At 35.5% G+C, this 20,502-nt stretch overlaps 1 protein-coding gene across 2 annotated transcripts in view; it reads right to left on the reverse strand.

Annotated features, from left to right (window-relative positions):
• Positions 1 to 4,340: 4,340 nt before the first annotated feature.
• The window catches only part of MAN2A1 (mannosidase alpha class 2A member 1), a 110,622-nt gene continuing 94,460 nt past the window's right edge, over positions 4,341 to 20,502 (reverse strand). For both annotated transcript variants that reach the window (XM_031602663.2, XM_090130607.1), the window contains 3 exons: positions 11,177 to 11,371; positions 5,577 to 5,687; positions 4,341 to 4,679 (listed from right to left, as the gene is read on the reverse strand). In XM_031602663.2, coding sequence (XP_031458523.2) covers positions 4,527 to 4,679; positions 5,577 to 5,687; positions 11,177 to 11,371 — 459 coding nt within the window. In that variant the 3' untranslated portion in view covers positions 4,341 to 4,526. The remainder of the gene's footprint in view (positions 4,680 to 5,576; positions 5,688 to 11,176; positions 11,372 to 20,502) is intronic.

Here is a 20,502-nt window from a genome sequence, read left to right on the forward strand (position 1 = left end):
TTCAGATATTTTGCCTGTAATATAACCCCTACTGTAAAAATTCATTCTCAGTACACGATTGCTTGCTTTTTGCAGTTCTACAAGACAGTTGATGTGTAGGAAAATGTATGGAGCATCTTAATGACCGATCATTGAGTAATAGATAAAGTCTTATCCAAGAAGACATTGTCATGAACTTGGAAAAAATCTGTGAACAGTTTACACATAGATAAGAGAACAGGTGATTACTATTATTATTATTAATTTTTAAATGGGACAAATCAGGACTAATTTAGGACAAACACAACCTAATTGTCTGGTCACAGCTCTGTGAAATGCATTTTATGTATTTTCTTTCCAAAGGAATCAAACACTTTAGCATCTCAGTTTACCTTGTATATCAGACTACCTTTTTTTTTTTTTTTCTTTTAATGTCATAAGAAAATATATTCTGTTATCAAAAACACTTCCTGAGAGACAGCCATATGAAGTGACATTTTGCCATATTACACAGGAGTACCCAGATGAAGTGTATAGAGCTGCAGGAGCAGGGCCTGATTTAGAATGTCTGTAGCTGCAGCATTCTTATCTCTAGGGCATGCACAATTTTTTCAGTTTGAGTCTCACTGTGGGTATTTAGGACAGAAGTTCAAGTCCTAATCTGTCCTTCCTGAAGGATAAGGAAGGCACAGTGTCAAGGATTAATTGACTTGAACTTTATGCTAACACAACCTAGACCCAGAAGGGAAGCTGCAGGATGATTCAAAACAGTCCCTATGCACAGCATATTTGCTGGTGATGTGTTCTCCCCCAAACAGTAAAGGCTACATGCAAGACGACTCCCAAGCACGATCCTCTTTGCTCCATTAGAGCAAAGTATCTAAGTATCCATATCACTACAGACATGTAGAGAAATGTAGAATCTACTATTTTAAAATATTTTGTACCCATGTATACATGAAATACAGTAAAGTAAATTTCAGAAAGATTTTACCTGTAACTGGAATACACTGTCCAGATGGGCATGATGGTATCAGTCAATTTCAGGGCAGGATGATATAGCAAGGTGATGTGGTACTTCAGATTGGATCTAAACCCATCATTGCCACTGCAAATAGACATCTTGTGTTTTTATTCTTTATCCAGAAATACAAGCTTTAAAATCTTGAGGACTTATATGATACCCTTGCATGTATACTTTTTATAGCTAAAACCATCCCGTCCAGCATCAATTAGCTTCAAGCACTGAGAAATTTATACTAGCTGTCTTTGCAACCCGTTATTCTCTGGCTCCAATACTTTGGGAAGCAAATCTGCAATACACCTATGCCTGCTCAAGTTGTAATATGTAATTACAGTATATTAGCTTTATATTATTTTATTAAAAGAATTCAGTCTAATGTAACAGTTGAACTGTTAGTTTCACTGTATTTTCTAATGGAGTATTTCTTTATTTACAAGAACAGCTTTCATTCCATTACTCTCAAATGCTGTAAGTAGTAATAAAATTAATTCAAATTAAACAAAAAAATCAGCAATTTTACACTTTCATTATTTTAAATCAGTGCAAGGTTTCTTTTTTGAAGGAAGACACAATCATCACTTTCCCATCTCTTGTAGTCACGTGTTTAGATTTCTGAATTTAGTCTTGGCATTTTCATCAGCAGCACATCTCACTACATATAATCCTAATTCTCACTTGCTATTGATGTATGAAACTCCTTACAGTATGCTAAGATTACTTTTGTTTTTAAACTAGTTATTGCTAAGACATTAACAACACTGCACACATCTCACAATAACATTATCTTTTATTAGAGATCTTATTTTACATATCCCCATAAGATATAAAACCTTCGAAGAGAAAATATCAAAAACCTTCAATTTAAATCAGTTTGTTTCAGACAACATGAGTAAGTAAAAACAAAGACATTTAAGAGGAACGTAAAAAAAAATCGATACAGGTATTACTGTATGGAAAGTAATTACAAGATTTAAATCTTTTTATTTTTTTTATTCAGCATTGTCTTTAAAATCATCGTGGATGAAAGGAAGGATGTTTGGTTTTCTTAACCAGTAGTTTTACAACCAGCAGCTACAAAATAGAAAAGAATATAATCAAGTTGAAAGGTGATTATGCAGGGAATCTCATAGCAAAAAACTCAGTCTAAGGTGATACTACGAACTGTTGGAAAAAAAGAATCAATAGTCACATTCTGAACCAATTAACGTAAAATTTATTTTCAGACTTCGGAGTTTTGACTTGTTACAGATTTCAGGAATGTCTAAATTCTAGATTGAAGGCTGTTCTGTTACTACACAAAAAGCAATGCAAAATAAGAGAACAATGACTAAATCTCCTGGTTAAGAAAGACACAGGCATCACGATTGTACAGCTGATGATGAAAGGTACAAAGCTATGTGATCTTTTGGAAGCAACTCCAATGGTAAAATACTTCAAAACATTATTGCATCAAAATTTTACCCTTCTGCTTCACAAAACTTGAAATATTTTGAAAGCTCTCTTGCACAGAACAAACAAAAGTCTCTGAAGCATTTTAATTCTAACGATGCAAGAAAATAAACATTATGAGAACCTTCTGCTGGCAGTCTACCAAGCTTTGACTTCCAACAACAACAGAAGCATTTTCGATTACTATAGCTCAGAAAAACTTACAGTACATGTTTATTGCATGAAAACATCAATTTCTTGGATCTGTCTGATTCTTTCACTTGTGGTTAGTGGTTCCTATATTTTTGACATAACCTGCACCAGATCCTGCTAAATTTTCCACTAACTACAGAATATACAGTAGATTGAATCAAAAAGGGCAAATCTAAGCAATCCTGATGGAGACCCAACCCATGACAATGCACAAAATTAGAACTTCACTTTCATTTTCTTTTAAGATAGCCTGTAGCTACAAGATATCATCTAATAAATCATGGATCAATAATGATGGTATTAAATACAGTAGGTATTATTAGAGTTAGAAAATAGCACATCTTTTTACCAGTTACAATGACTTTCCATGCAATAGTATTGAAGATAAGCAATGAAGTTTGAAAGGCATAAACAAGAGATGGAAAAGATAAGAAGATATATATGAAGACTAGTAAATGGGATAACACTTAAGTGTATGTTAATGTTAACTGTAAACAGTAGCTCTACTTAGGGAGTATTTTTCACACTTGAATGGCTTCAGCACTAAATATGAATTAGTTAATATGTGGAAATAAAGCTAAAAGTAAGACTCCATTCTTCAGTAATGTGAACATGTGAACACTGGCAGTGTAACTGAGGTTACAAGTTTGAAAAATTATGCTTAAAATATAGGCACATGATTCTGAATGCACAGGTCACGGAGACTGTGACAGGCAAGCACATGTTTTGATGGGTTTGCAAACTATGTCTTGCTTACTATCAACTTTCTGCGTCAAATTGCAATTTACTTGAAAGCAGCTGAATTTAGATTTTACAGTAATTTTTGTCCATTTCATATTATGACATCATATTAATACATTCAAATAGTAGCTCAGAATAAGATAGTACAAACTTGGTGCAGGAGGACATAGATCAGAGTGTGGCCAGCATTGTCAAACAGGAGATACACAGCTTAAGTATTATATAAACTACCTTTCCCCAAAAAACATTAACATAGACACCAAAATTTTAACAAGACATATCAAAAAATAAGGCACATTTATCTTGATATGGTAATCTTGAAATAGAAAACTCACTTCAGAGAACATTGATATCTAAATGAGTTTTATAAAAAATCTTGTAATCATGATAAGCATGGACATTTCTCATCATGTATAATGGAATAATTGCACATATCCCAGTGTGTCAAGTAACAAAAAGGGAATTTTATTAAATGTTTCCATTGCAAAATTATTTCGTAGGTTCATGTTTTCCTATTTACATAATTCAGGTGAATGGCAGATATATTAAAATCTACCACCACTTGTCACAAGTACTGCAGGCTTTCATTTTACCACAATTAAAGATCCCCTTTTCGTTGAGTAAATTGAAATTAATTGTGGAATAATTTGACATTACTGTCATTTATATAAACGACTGCAAGTTTTTGGAAATCAGCTAGTAACAAGTACATTTTATTGTGTTTTGTTTCAAAGTTGAATCAGGGCTTTCTACACTGAATTATTTATACATAAATTTATCAGCAATCTGCAAAGAAAGCTGTTTAAAACCCAATCCCCTTCTTATGAAAATTAAAACACCAGAAACATAATCAGCATTTAACCTGAGATTTAATCTGTTGAGAGGTTAACATCCTTATAAATTTCTTCACTTGCTGCACTAATGTGTTAACTTATACTGATGTTGGTATTTTATGAAAAAAAATAAAGTTGCTTGCAACATGGCTTTTCACTGTGTTGGTAAAAAAAAAAAAATAGACAATGCATGTTTTTCTCACAGTATCCAGAAGCTGGAATAATAACAATGTGCTTCTTATTGCACGTAAAATTTTGAGGAGATAATTGCAGATTCCTCTTCTCTATCTGAGTATTACATCCAGACTTCATCTTAGTCGAATCCGGAATGTATTTATCTCCATAGAACTCATATTTATTTCACTTATATTTCTGGCATCTGGAGGTGAATGCATCAAAGATAAAGATGCAGGTGTAAGACTTTCCACATGGAATTTGTTGAAGAGTTTATGCACCTTTACCTGCAGAAAATAAATAAATAAATTAGAAAATACATTACGTACCTTAAACTTTAGTTCAATTTAATCTCCAAAATGCTAGTCAAATATCCTTTACAATTATCAGCACAACAATTCTTGCACCAAAATGACTGACTATTTCTGTAATGCCCCAAACTCTATACACTTGATTCAGTCTTCTTACGTAGTGCTTGTTTGCCATATTTCAAAGCAAGTAAGGTAAACCAGAATATTTAAAACACAATCAGAAAAATTTGGATTAAAATTCTCCTTGTACCTAAAAAAAAAAAAAAAAAAGCAATTCTTCAACAATATTCTAAATCGGTTTCAAGATTTGCTGTAAAAAATTTTAGAGATTTTAGAAATTATTATCCAACCTACTGCCCATGGTATCATTTACAACAAAGCTGTATGATTTACAGGTAATTGCTTGTACATATCACACCAATTCAATAGCATTTGCAAAACACTCAGATATTTGTACACTTTATATGCTGTAGTAAGGAACTTTTCAAAGTCATATGACTTGCAGATAAGTTAAGAAAAAAAACTATTCAAAAGAAGACACTTCAGAATTTTTAAAATGACTCTCTTTGGTAAAGTTGCTCATACTATAACATTCAAAAAATGTTTGAGAAATACTGCTGTTTTAGCAAAACTGCACTTTCAGGAAGTTAGTAAGACTAAATTTGACCTAAAAAGTTAACTTGCTTACATAGTAATTTCCACGCAACAGCAGAACCAGATCCTTATTAAATGGAAAGTAGATTTCAAGATAAACTTAGCTATAATTCTGTATTTCTCAAGAAATATCAACTTACACTTCAACAATAATTTACTTTAAATATCACTGTTATTGCAGTACTTTCAAGGTAGAATATCCATAGAATATCAGTATACCTTTCCCTGAGTGGTGGAACAGAGCAGACCCACATCTCTGTTTGAAAACCTACAATCAAATCCCTTTCTGTGAAGAATCAGAGCAGCTTCATCAGACGGCTCAGTATCTGTCTGCAAACAAAACAAAAGTTACTCAGAAAGCTGCAGAGCCACCAAGACATTTTAAGACCTTGTAAGATTGTCATTACCTTAAAATGATGGAACCACTTATGCCTTAAATAATGTTCAGCCTGAACTGAACGTGTTTTTTTTATTGTCTATAAGATTAAACATAAAAATTACTAAATAGCATAGTGATCTTACATACAAAGATACTATCAAATGTGAATTTAAGTGGTGAACAAAAAAATTCAGAACTCAATAAATTCACATGCACAAGAAGACTCAGAATTTAAGTGTCTCTATCATAGTTTTACTTATCGGCTTCCCAGGAAAATTATATGGCAAAAATAAAAGAAATTAGAAAGCATATTACAACAGGTAAAAGTAATTACAATAGCTAGCTTTAAATACTGTGACTATGTTGTATCAAATTTTCCTTTTGCAAATCTGCCCCATAAAATCTCACATGGCTTAGAATGTGTGAAATCACACAGTAGCATACGAATATTAAATAAGTACAGATAACACATGTGGTGCTCTTGAGCCTCAATAGGCATCACAGAGTAATCCAAAAATCTCAAATTTCTGATTTGGAATAAATTTCTAAAATCATTTAGGACAAACAGTCACATAAATACTTGAAGTCAGAATCTTGTTTTGACACGTATTTTTCAGAAAACAGTCATATCCTTGAATATGGAAAGCTTCCCATGATTGGGAAACTTTTTGTAAACACAATAAGGCACAAAAAAAAAAAAAAGAAATTGTACAGTAAGAGTAACAAATGAAATTCTACTTCACATTATTGATGTATATGCAGGCACACTATCTTCACAGCACCCACAAGTGGCCTGCAATGAGTTTTCCTAAATGCCACAAGCCGTTTGTTGTATCACTATACTTACCTGTCATTTATTTTCTAGCATGTAATTTATTTCATTGTATGTATCTTCTATTTTAGTTCTTCAGCCCTTTATTTTATTAAATATTTAATAAAGTGGTGTAAGTCTTTTTGTTTGTTTTTTAAAACCTTATTTAACTTGAGTTGTGCACTGACATTTTTTCCCAGTAATCTCTCTCACAGTCACATTCATTTTTGTTACTTCAATAAGATCTATTGCCTTGGAGAAGCCTAAGTCAACAAGCATTAGACATTTTGTGAAGCTTTATCTCTCTGAGGTGCAACAAATAAACAATATCAATAGATTAGATGTTCAGATCGATATCAAGTTTCTTCTAATAGTGTAGATCTTGGAACAATAACTTGAACCAGTTTCTTTGAAATACAGCATGACATAGCTTCACAGTACTACAAATTCACAGTTTTAAATATAATTCAGATAACAAAATGATAAATTCAGGTGTGTGTTTTTTTTTTTTTTAAGCAAGTTCTCCCTTTAGAACAACAAAAATGTACCCAACAGTACGTGGACCTGAAATATGATATTTTGCAGTAAAATGCTGACGTGTAAAAATGTTGCATGGTTTACAAAACCAAAGCACATCTCAGTTTGAGAAGATTTTCATGAATAACACAGCTCTTAACCACCTAAAATCATACTGTTAATTAACAAATGATATCCATGGTAAAACAATTTAAACAAGTTTAATATGCCTACTTAATATCTACGGTTGCTGAAAAAGTTCTTACATTGTTTACTGAAACAGCGGCTCCACTTCCAAGATTAAATTAATAATAATGATGCATCAAGATTATTTTCAGTTTGCAACTATGTAATGCCTAACTTTGTCACTTTGCCAGCCACATGGAAAAGTGCTGCACTTAAAAGCAGACATTTTTATGCACAGAAAATATTACTGTCTAAACATCAGATTAGAGATGTATTAAAATTCATACTAAAAAAGCCTGACTTTTGATGGGGTTAATTGATGTTAAGAATGACAAGATAGTTAAGTAAGTATCAAAACTTCATCTGTCTTCGGTAGAATTACCTTGTAGTCACCTGCATAACAACTACAGTATAACTGACAGTATAAAAAATTTCACTTCTTAAGCTTTTAAAATTAAATATTACCTTAATTAAGATTCAAAATGTTTAAAACATAGAGGTAATTAATGGTGCCTTTGGGAAGAGAGCTTTGATAACAGTACTCAAGATTTTACACTTCCTAGGACTTAGTATGCACAAAGCATCCATAATCCATTACTAAAAGAGGTGTAAGACTGAGCAAGCTGCCACAGTTTCCACATCTACTTTAACTTATCCTTATATCAACTAAGACAATGTATGAGCAAAAATGAACCTAACTTATGTCACATACACTTTCTAAACATGGCTGTGCTAGCTGTATGAAAACCTGTAACAAATTTCTCAATGTCTAGAAAACATAAACATCCTTAATCTTGCACAACAAAAAGCATTTATATTTGATATAAGGGGACAATTGCACTCAGTTTTTAAATCTCAATGTCCTGCCCACTTATAGTAGGCAAAATCTTTGTCAAACAAGATATATGGTGTTAGACTCCTGCATGATGGGATCACACTCAATGGCATTTTTCACCCCACATGGAAGGAGTTTAAAGTGAAGTGAGAATTTCCCTTTTTCTCATTTACGTTTTAATGTATTTTCATGAATTTCTACCTTAAATTTTAAATATATATATTAATTTAGTACCCTTTTTGTGAAATTGTTATGATATCATTTCTTGAAATTCTGCTCCTTGTGTAACAATCACTACAACAAAGAAAAGGTGATGTGTGATAGTAAATGACTCTTAGTGGAAAGATATGGAGGTACCCCATGACACATCCTGACCCATTCTCAAGACAATATCAAGCTGACTGCCCACTGACTATTATCTACCTGCTTTTGTTTCATGTGGGCATGAGCAGTACAGGCATGAGCAATGAGAGAATTTTGAGGTTCCTTACAGCCCAGGCTGTCCTATGATCCTATGGCATGATTTTACTACACCACTTGGACACCCACAGATCTAAGACTCCAGACTGGATCCATGTAAGGGGGCAAAAAGAGCTGGCGTAAGTACCTGCCAAGACACTTTCAAAAATGTACCAACAGTCTCAGTAAGTGGGAGTTCCCAGAAGGCTACAGGTTGCCAAAGTGACGTGCATCTACAGGAAAGGCAGGAAGGAGAAATAGGGGATTAATAACTGGCAAGTCACTGTGATCTTGGAACCAGGGAAGGTGATGGAGCAGACCATCTCAAGTGCCATCATATGGCATGTGCAGGACAACCAGCTGAACAAAGCCAGACAGCATGGGTTTACAAAAGGCAGGTCCTGTCTGACCAATCTCTTTCTGTGACAAGATGATCTGCTTAGTGGATGAGGAAAAGGCTGTGGGTGTAGCCTGGACTTCAGCAAATTGTTTGATACACAGCTTTCTCCCAGAAACTGGATGCAGATGCTGGCTAAAGAACAGGCTGGATGGCTAGGCCCAAAGGGTTGTTGTGAATGGAGTTAAACCTGGCTGGCAGCTTGTCACAAGTGGCATTCCTAAGGACTCAGTATTGGCACCAGCTTTGTTTAACACCTTTATCAATGATCCTGTCATTGTCGGGGATTGGGTGAATCTTCAGTGAGTTTGTCAGTGACACCAAGTTGGGTGGCAGTGTTCACCTGTTTGAGGGTAGAAAGGCTCTATAGAAGGATCTGGATAGGCTAAGGTTAATGAACTGCATCCAATTTTACAGCATTCTACAAGGCTAACCACTGTGTGCAGCACCTGGCTGTCAAACTTTTCCCAGGTGATAAGGAACAGGACTCAATGAAATGGCCTAAGGTTCCATTGTGGAAGGTTAATTTAATACAAGTTTAATTTAATACAAAGCTTCCTTGCAACTCTTCAAGGGCATTAGACCCCTAGAATCAAGAGTTACTTCACTTTGTAATTGAAAACAAGAAAATAATAGCAGAAGGAGTTCACATGAGAATTAAATACTAACAGAAAGTATGGAAAAGTGAACTGATTAAATTCTAAAATTATGATTGAGACTGAAAATGATCAACTGATAAATTAGTTTTGCAGACACTATGAATAGGATCCGATGTCAGTAGAGATGAGCAGTTCTACCTCAGTCACAATGGAGACTCCACAAGAGAAAGGACAACTCTAGACTGTAAGTATTTAAGTATGGAAGAATTGAAAAGGATTTCATCGATGGTAAAATTGGTGAGCGATATCGCAGTTCTGCATAAAATTCAAATAACCATATTTTAAAAAGTGTTCAAAAGCTGAAAACAAAGAATTCTCTCTCTACAGCTTATATAACAGAAAAATGTTTACAAAACAAAAATCAAAAAGATATGCCAAATTGTTGTGGTTTAACCCTGCAGGAGGCTAAGCACCATACAGTCCTTTGCTCAGTCCCCCCCAGCTTCTCAGTGGGATGGGGGAGACGATCAAAAGGAAAAAAGAATGAAGTAGAATTCATAGGTTGAGATGAAACAATTCACTAAGACAGAGAAGAAGATAACAGTAATAAATATGACAAATATATATATATATATATATATATACACGAAAGTATATAATAAGTGATGAACAATCAGTAAATCACCACCAATGCCCAGCTAGTCCCCCAAGCAGTCGAAGAAAGCCACATGAACTTCCACCCACTTCAAATCTTTCCTTCTGCATGATATCATGAATACCCCTTTGGCCAATTTAAGTCAGCTGTTCTGATTCTGTCTCCTCCCAGCCCCTTGTTAGTATGAGCTGAGAAACTGGAATGATCTTGGCTCTGTACAACACTACTTAGCAATAATTATAAACATCAGTGTGCCATCAACATTGTTTTTCTCTTGGAACCAAACCTTATACCAGACACTCTGGTAGAAGTGTCTCTGATAGAAGAAAAACAATTCTGTTCCAGCTGAAATTCAGGAACTACCTGGGTTTTGTTTTTAAAACATAGCAGAGAAAAGTTTCATAAGAAGCCTGGGTGGGTTGATATTAGTGTAATTAAAAGAAGGTCTTGCACTGAATTCTAAGAGTACTGTAAGAATTTATTCCAGTGGATGTTAAGACGTGGTAGATTTTTCATCAGGTCCATCAAATAGAATCAGGCTTAACAAGATGCTATTTAAAAAGCAAAAACTAGTATACTCAGAGCAAGGTTTACTGAACTTAAATTTAATTCTTAATACAGAAGAAGCTGAAGTATTTGATCTAAGAAACCTTTCTTTGCTCAAACTGTGATAAATTTATGAAAATATGCCCTCTCCAGAGACAGAATAATGTACTGTGCATTTTAGTACGTTGTGAAAAAGTAGTTCTTCTATATCACAATCCTTCGTGACCACTGTGTAATCACAATTCTTGCAGAATTAACAAAAATAAGCCATCACAATATAGTTATGATATATATAATGTATCAAATACATTATATAATGTATCAAATAATGTATAATACATATAATGTATGAAATTCATAAGCTACTTTTCTAGAGTAAAGCACTTGATTGGACTACATTAATAAAACCGCTGATTAAAAAGCTGCTTGATCTTACCTTTGATTGGATTGTCCTCAGATTAACTATATTCATATCACAAGGCATAGATGACATGAGTGGAGAAAAAGTATTCAGCATCTCTGGGACACCTGAATCTGCATTTGTTGTCATTGGAATTACAGGATGATTTAAGAAAGAAGACGTCATATGGCTAAGAAGTGAGGGAAAACTGACTGATGCCTTCTCTTCATTCTGTAAAATATAAGAGAAAACAGTTATCGAATCAAGTTACTATACCAACATCTGAACTTCTAAACCCATTTCCCTTACTAATGATTCCACTAATTTAAGAGGAACTCTTACTCTATAGAATGTCAATTCAACAACTTCTGGAAACTTCTGATCACCTGCAAGTTGCCTTTAGTAGTAAGAGGAGATCCTCCTGATTTACAAATCAATTTGCTTGTTTGGTAGCTACTAAGCATTGAGGTTAATCTTTTTATGGATTTATTATGATCCCAAAAATTGCTTTCCATAAATTGAAAAAGTTAGTAGTTGTAAAGGAGTTCCCCCACGTGCATCACTGCATTTATCTACACTGAACTTCATCTACTATTTTACTGCATGCTTAATCACTTTGAAGTCCTTCTGCGATTCTACAGTTACCTTCATTTTTAAAATTATTTTATATAGGTCAGCATTCACGGGCAATTTTTTTTTTTTTTTGACATTATTTTCCACTTTTCTGATTAAAATATGAGCAGACTTGCTCAAAATACAATTAAACCTAAAAGAAGCCTTCTGTTCAAGTGACTGCATGGACTCCTAAACCCACAAGGATAATATACACATTTGTGTTTTTTTCAAGTAGAAGATCACTGTTTGACCTCAAAAAAAAATGCTGTTAACTGTTTTCCCATCAAGGTGCTGAAGTCAGTTACAACAGTTTATCACCAGTTTTCTTATTATTCTTCAATCTTTTTTTTTTTTCCTGTAAAAGAACCTGTTTAGATGCATCGGACAACTTTAAAAGTAGCATCCTTAAGTATCATAAAAATGGCACATGAATTAGTTGAATAATAAATTCATCCTAATTCCAGCCACAATACTGGAGGGCAGGAGAAGACAAAAGCACCGTCCTGCAATCACAGTCGTTTGAGATTAGTTTTTCGTATGTACTTTTTGACTATAGGCAATGCATACTCCAAAGCATTTCACAACACAGACTTTGCTAGAACTCCAGTTCTTCCATTTCTTCCCCTGGTTTTGACCACTGCCAAACATACAGTATAAACACATCGAAGTACGAGTTGTACGCCCCAATTTTTTTTCCACGTTTTACCTACATGCAAATTTTCACTGCACATCCCACACAGTTGGAGAAGAGCCATAATTCATTACTGAAACGGTACCTAATAACTCATTCAATCAACTATCACTTTAGGAATGGAACTACAGTGCTCAGGTCATCTGACATGTACAGAAGTGAGAATTTACAGAATGCTTCTGTTCCATGTATAGAAAAATACATATCAGACAAGTGTGACATCCATGAGTTAAAACCTCTTCCTAAATCTGGAGAAAAAGGGAAATAACAGGAGACAAAATTGTGTATTGGTTGACTTAAGAGTAAGAGAGGGCTCATTGTATAAATATGTGGCGAATTCTCAGCCATGTCTAGGAAAGGCTGACTCTCATGAGGGCTGAGAGGTCTTGCAAAGGAATCTAGATATACTGGAGCACTGGACAGTTACCGGTGGCACAAAATTCCACAGAAGTTAAATGGCTGGTGCTGCACCTGGGATAGAGCAATGTGAGATAAAAGCACACATGGGAGACAAGTGACTGGAGAGCAGCTCAGCAGGAAAGGTCCTCAGCATAAGCAGCAGTGTGCCCTGGCAGTCAGAAAGGAAATACCACATAATGGATTAAACACAGCACAGCCAGCTGGGCAAAACAGGAGATTCTCCATTGTGCTTCGTGATGGTGCAGCCTCACGTTTAACACTGTGCTGGGCTACAAAACATGAAAAGTACAAAAATGGTTCTTGAAAGGGCAGCAAAGTTGGTACAGGGCTGGCAGGCATCTCCTGTGAGGAAAGGCTGAGGACACTGGGCTGTCCAGCCTGGAGAAGAGGAGGCCAAGTGGTGATCTCACTGCTCTTGGCAGCCTCCTGAGGACGGGAAGCAGAGGGAGCAGTTGGGCTTTGCTCCTGGGAGCTTATGGCAGGACATGTGGGAATGGCACAAAGCAGAGCCAGAGAAGGTTCAGACTGAGAATTGAAACGATTTCTTTAACATGAGAGTAGTGAACCTCTGGACTACTCTTCCTAGAGAGGCAGCAGATGTTCCATACCTGTCAGTGTTCAGGAGGCATTTGCACAATGCCCTTGATAACATGGTTTTAATTAACTTCTGGTTAGCTCTGAAGCATTCAGGCTATTGTCTGGATCTGTGTAGGTTCCTTCCAATTGCATTATTCTAAGAGAATATGTGGCCAATCCACTAGGTCTGAACCCTTCAAAGCCTTATCTAAGGTTAGCAGGAGTAATAAAAGTAACACCTACTATTTTTTCCATGGAAACTATGACAAAGAGCACTGTAAAACTATTTGATACAGCAAATTCTCAGCTACACTATTTTTCAATATAGCTATGCATTTTTGCCAGTGATGAATACGAGCCTGTGTTCCATAAATGTTCTGCAAGGATCAATGAATGCCAACAGATGCCATTATTTCCACAGGGAGGAATTCAATGACCCACCTTTGCTTCATACACACTTCCATGCCAGACACCATAGTGCCAGACTGCTCCTCTCTGCCATCTGTCATATAGCAACAATATAACAGAATATTGGTGGTAAGGTTTAACTTTTACTGCCATACCACCAACATCTGCCTCTGACATCGTGGGCAAACATAATAAAACAGGAGGCATTACTTTCAGAGTACTGTTCTCTCAGAACTGACATTATTTCCTCAACTTCAGTGACAATGTTCAACAGTCAAACTTTGGAACTGAGCTCCACTGGCAGCTTTGTAAGCATTATATATTGGCAAGATTCTGACAAATGCCACTGATACAGCTGGCTTAATTTCTTCTAATCAAACTAAAAATCACCTTGTAGCACACTCACATACAATTATCCAATTGGAAACAATCTGCTTTGAAATGTAACCCTGCAATGATTTTACAAAGATGTACACAAATCCTCATATTGGTTCTTTCTTTGTAATCAAAAGTAAGGTGAATAATTCTGAATTTTCATATTCATGCTAAAAACAAAACAACAACAACAACTACTACTACTACAACACAACAATTAAGCAAAACAGACTCCAATATAACACTATGTTACAGTGTGCAACAAATTCTAAAGATGGCCTCATTTCTAGCATGTGCCCTTATAGCAGACAAGAGCTATTCCATCAATAAAAGGAGAATGGAACACATTAAGAAAAGTCTCAAACACTTTTCTGTTAAGAGTTTAAATTGAAGAACTGGGGTCTTTAATTAGAGGGGAAAAAAAACACTAATTAAACTCTTCAGAAATCACTTAGTAATTGAAAGGAAGAATGAACAGAATAGAATACAGTAAAACTGAAACAGCTGATAATTGGACTTCAAACTGAGCTAACAGAGAAACAATTAACTTTTCAAAGACAAGTAATCTTAAATTTCCTATGCAAAAAATTAAGGAAAGCAAGCCGGGGCAGACGGAATATCAAATCACAAATCTTGATTATTCAGTTTTCCTTTAGATACTTCTCTATGAAGAACAGCGCAAACATGGAAAGATATTTCCACATAAATAAAAACTCTAAAACTACACGAGCATCCAAACAATCTGACTGAGCTGCCGAAATGTAGATAGTGACTTTAGATCTCAGTGCAATCCAATAAAATCTAGAAAGAAATAGAATTCTGGTCCTGCAAAATGAAGGAATGCAGATGAAAACATTTGTACTATTCCTGAAAGGAAACACCCTTTGACTTCTTTTCATGTTGTGTGAAGAAACAAATTTAATTAACTTTCATAGATTATGAAAATTCACTGGCAGAAGAATGTTCCTGAGCTGGAAAATACAATCTGTGAAGTAAAAAGACTCTTCAGAGCATTTCTAGTTACAAAACAAAGGCAATGTTATTAAATATTTCTCCATCATAACCTAGCAACAGACAGCAACTGAGATGGTCAGCTAAAGAACTTAAGGCTTCTCAAAGACAAACAACGAAAGAAAAATTTGTTTTTCTGTGAAATTCAAAAACTGACAATCTGTTTCTGTGTCAGCTGAGATACTGCCTCAATGTAGGAAACTATACAGGTGATAACATAATAACATGTTTATAGGCATAATGACAGATAATATCACTGACTATATCAATATGGCAAAAATCCATGACAGTTAAGTACTGCTGCTTTATCTTTAAATACATACATTACAAAGAAAAAAAAAAAAAACTCATGAATCCTTACCTATGTAAAGTGTTTTCCACTTATAAAGTATCTGAAAACTGGAAGAGTGAAGAGATTATGCGAACTTCCTGCACACTGACCTGTAGCTCCCAGCTTTGCCTGAAAATTCAGATTTTCTTTGGAACTGATTTTAGTCAAATTCATGACTCTGACATCAAGCACTAAATTGTTTCATCTTTATAGTAGGCTATACATTCAAGACAGCCTGGATATAAAAATCCAACGCACTTTCTTTAAACTTATACAAAATTGCACACAAAAAAATGATCACATCAAGTTCTGATTTCACTAGAAAGTCATCCAAATATGGATGTTCAGGTATTCCTTTCCCTCTCTGTCTAGAGCTAGAATTTACTGTATCCATAAAAGCTAGTGTTTTTGAGAAGGCAATATGAATATTACATGGAGTTTACACTGATAGTAGAACAAATAGCAATTAGACGCTAATGCAGACTGGATAAAAGGATCTTGCATGTTTACATACTTACATCAATCTCCCTTCTGAAGCAACTAGATTATTCACAGTTTTGAATTATCCATTTGTGAAAAGCATATTCAGATCTTCCTTAGCCTACAATGGACCTCCAAACTTTCATCCACTTCAAGAAGTACAACAGAAAAAACTTTGGCGAATGCAATCACATGTTGAAGAAAATACTGTCCATCACTTCTTGCAGTTTTCACCCTTGCCAGTGGTAGTAAAGACACACTATGATTGAGTAAAAATCAGGCAAGGTGATAAGACCTTCCCTGATTTTGGAACAGTTAAGATCTTGAGATTGCAAAAGATTCTTCAGCCGAGCAATATGCAAATTCTTATAAAAGAACAGGTCATCTACAATGAATTATGCTCTTAGGGAAATTTGGATAAACTGCCATCAGAAGTATCAGCCAAGAACTTGACTTCTGAACATAAAGCTGTCCTGAAATCTTATAAAGCCTCTGAACAAGAATACTAATGCAGATTATTTTCTGCTATAGTGAAGCACTAAGTCTTTCCTGAAATCCTGGGGGACAAAAATCCTTACTTAATTTAGTAACATAAGGACCATGCTAGGTCTTTACCTGTGAGAATGGAGAATTTTCACTATATTTATTTGGAGGCTACACTAAAAACACAAGGTGAAAGGGGTCCCTGAAGATTCATCATAAACAACAAAAATTATGAGGCCCTGTCAGATATCCATGAGGTTGCAAGTTGGTTCAGAGTCACTCTAAAATGACCACAAAGTGTTCACACCAGCAGAGCTGAAACTAAGACTGCAAGTGAGGAAACCCATGTCTTCTACAAATTAGCACATACTTTGTCCTCAGGGAATTTATTTTTCCCCGGCCCATTAGACTCAAATTTGGTGGTGTCTAAGACCACTCTTATCCTAGTTCAAAAGACAAAAGACTGCTGTGGTCCTGTTTTGCCACTCCATGCAGAAGCAAGACCTGTACCCTCAATTGGCACACACAGACACACACCACTTTCTTGGCTAGCCACGCAAATGAAAACAGAGCCTTTAACAGAACCCACAGAGCACTCAAAGATAAACGGAATAGACTTGACTTGATCCTACAGCTGATGAGGTCTAAAGTTCACTGGTGAAACATCATCACTGTATTAACTTAACATCCACTGATGCCTGAAGTGTGAACTTTAAGTCTGTCTGATATCCAGGCTTGAATCTTAGGCCTCTTAACCACTCACTATATCAGACTTTACATCATTTCTGGTACAGGTTCCTTACACATAAGCTTCAAGTTTGCTAGCAGCTCACATGCACACACAGAATAAGGATCTTCCCAGTAACTGGCAGCCAGTTCTGTTGTTTTTTTCTCTCAGTCTCACGGTCTTTTTCTCCAGTAGATCTCCTACTCATTTCTTAGACTGATCTGAAACTGTCTAACTGTTCTCATAGGCTCAGAGTAGATGAGGCATTCACACAGAAATAGAATTGCCTGTAGTAACCAAGCACAGACCCTTTTATTCCCCTTTTCCATCTAATTCCTGCATTACTCATTTTCAATCCTACTCTGCTTACGTTTCTTCCCCTCAATACCACTATACTAAGCCTTTTTTTGTGTGTGCTTTGTTTTAAAACAGAGTTCTTCCCCTTTCCAATCCCTCAAATCTTGCATACTTACAGGTAATCACCTCCTTAGTCTTAATAAAGTGATTTCTGCTGAATCATGTTGTTGAAATTCACACCAGTGAGAAACTAAGTGACTTTCTTCAGTGGTCTCAAGAGTAGTCAGTTCAGTGTTCCGCATTACTCTCTAAGTAGGTTCCTGGGGTTGCTCTCATTTTCTGCTGTTCCCTTGATCACCATAAGGTCTTTGTGTTTAATTCAATTAATCTTTAGTCAGATGCCATAATATCAATCACATTCTATAAATAGATTATTTGTAGAACAAACAGCTACAAAAGAGCAAAAAAAAATTAACTAGCCACCATGACGAGAAGTATACCATAACACTTAGTGTTTGACAAGTATGAGGCCATCCATACAATTGCACAAAAGGCACACATTTTGAACAATGAAAGAATTTTATACTTCATTCATAGCTTCTCCCTTCAGTTTGATTTATTTTATATTATTCTTAGTGTTTGTGTTTTCCAGTAATGGTGCAAGAGTAAGAAGAATTGACTTAATATCCAAAGAAATAACACATGCCAGAGATGTGGAAGGGACACTGTGCAAGATACTGCTTCCAGCTGACTGGGATGAATTTCTGCTGTCCCAGAGGATGACAGAACACAGATCAGAAATTTTCTGGAGTTGTCCTATGATGAGGAAGTAGCTTGCCAAAGCAATCATGACGACAGAAGAATAATACAGACCAGTATCTCCTATTTTTTATCTCCATTGAAGCTATTTGCATTGGAAATTTGCTGCTGATGGGAATTTCTTCTTGTTGATAGAAACTACCTGTTCCACATGCAAACAGATCATACCATTAGGAGTTATTTTATTTGAGAATATAAGGAAAAGAAGCCTGGCTTGCAGCATCTCTCCTTCCTTAATGAAGAACTCTGTTCTACCATAAGAACTTGCAGAGAAAATGACCAGGCCATCCTAGAACAGGACATACAGCAAAGTTTAGATTTCAAATTGCACCAACTCAGAGTAGCTTCCAAAGAGACATACTTTCCTACTTTGTCCAGTTACATTGGCTAGGAATGGAGAAACCAAGCTTTAATACTAAACGTACTACTGAAATAAAATATTATCTTTCTAAAAAGAATTCACAGAATCACAGAATGGCCAGGGTTGGAAGGGACCTCAAGGATCATGAATCTCCAACCCCCTGCCACATGCAGGGCCACTAACCTTCCCACCTAATGCTAGACCAGGCTGCCCAGGGCCTCATCTAATCTGGCCTTGGAACACCTCCAGGGACGGGGCATCCACAACTGCTCTGGGCAGCCTGTTCCAGCACCTCACCACTCTCTCTGTAAAGAATTCCCCCTGACATCCAACCATGATCTCCCCTCCCTCAACTTAAAACCATTTCCCTTCGTCCTGCAGTTATCAACCCTTTCAAAGAGTTGATTCCCCTCCTGTTTGTAGGCTCCCTAAATTGGCAGACAAGTATACATAAAAGAAGATAAATGAAAACAACCCAAGAAAATAATATAATTCACTGCAGATGTGTTTGTACTGTCATAGTTTTATGATTTTTGTTACTGGTATTTCACATCATAACATCAGGTAGCGCACCAGGAGTTAAAGAATTAATGCTCCAGTTCTGTGGATTGTCAATATTTCCAGGTAACTGGTTCTTAGAAGAGAACTACATATCCCAGAAGATTTTACTGTTTTGTTTCCATTTTCTATTTAGAGGGAAAGATAAAAATGCTTCACGAGACTGTCCCTTCTTTTACTGCTTATCTCTGCAATATGTGCTCCCTTGCTGTCATGCCTTCAGTGTTAGAGTAAGGCCCTTGGTTTTGAACACTCTCTCTCTCATTTTATTTGATTTACTGGCTTCATTTCCAATTATATTGTATTATATTGTGTTATCTCACATTCCACTATCATACTTAGCAAATTAGTTTTCTCTCTTAGCCACTGTTTTTATTTCTAGGCCCATCTCCCTACCTTTTCCCATTTTTCCCTTCCCCCTCTCCCGTGGTGCGGGTCAGTGGGTCCCTCTGCTCCATTAGTTATGGAACTGGGACGAAGCAGCCCAAAACCATTCACAATTACTTGCTAAAGTATGGCAATGAACAGCAGTGTACAGTAAATAGCTACTGCATGAAGTTTGTATATGCATTATAAATAGCACTTCATATAAGAGGCAAGTACAATCAATAATCAGACAAATAGTTACATAATCAGACATATATTTTCAGAGAAAGTAGTACTGACAGTTACTTAATAAGAAAAAAGAACAGTTGTATGTGATGGAGAAAAAAGAGTTTGATTATATGACTGCCACATATTTGTGATTTTATTAACTGCCTGTAAAACTGTTTCTCTAAAAACCTTCCCCACATCATAGCAGATTTTTGAGCTACTGGCTCTTTGCTTGAAACTACACTAAAATCCAGTTATAAAAGCTGAACAGGTCAAGCTAAGGTACAAAATTCAAACATGAAGAAGAACATGTCTGCTTGGAATAGCATCTTTTTCTCCAACAATGCAATTGATGAAATAAATATATTACTTCTTCATACAAATTATGTGCGATTCCTATTCTTATACTAATATAAAACATTGAGGCTTGGAAATAAAAAGGCACTAAGGTTTATTTTTAATGAATTTTATAATAAATATAAAATAAAGACTATATTTTCAAAAATAAAACAGCATTTAGTGTTTTGACAGACAGGTACTGACAATTATGCTCTGTTTCATTTTCAGGTAACATAATGATCCCTTTAAAAATAAAATGCATTTGATTCTTGCTGAA

The sequence above is a fragment of the Phasianus colchicus genome, chromosome Z (assembly GCF_987193195.1).
Source record: "Phasianus colchicus chromosome Z, bPhaCol1.hap1.1, whole genome shotgun sequence".
In the NCBI taxonomy this organism is placed as follows: Eukaryota; Metazoa; Chordata; class Aves; order Galliformes; family Phasianidae; genus Phasianus; species Phasianus colchicus.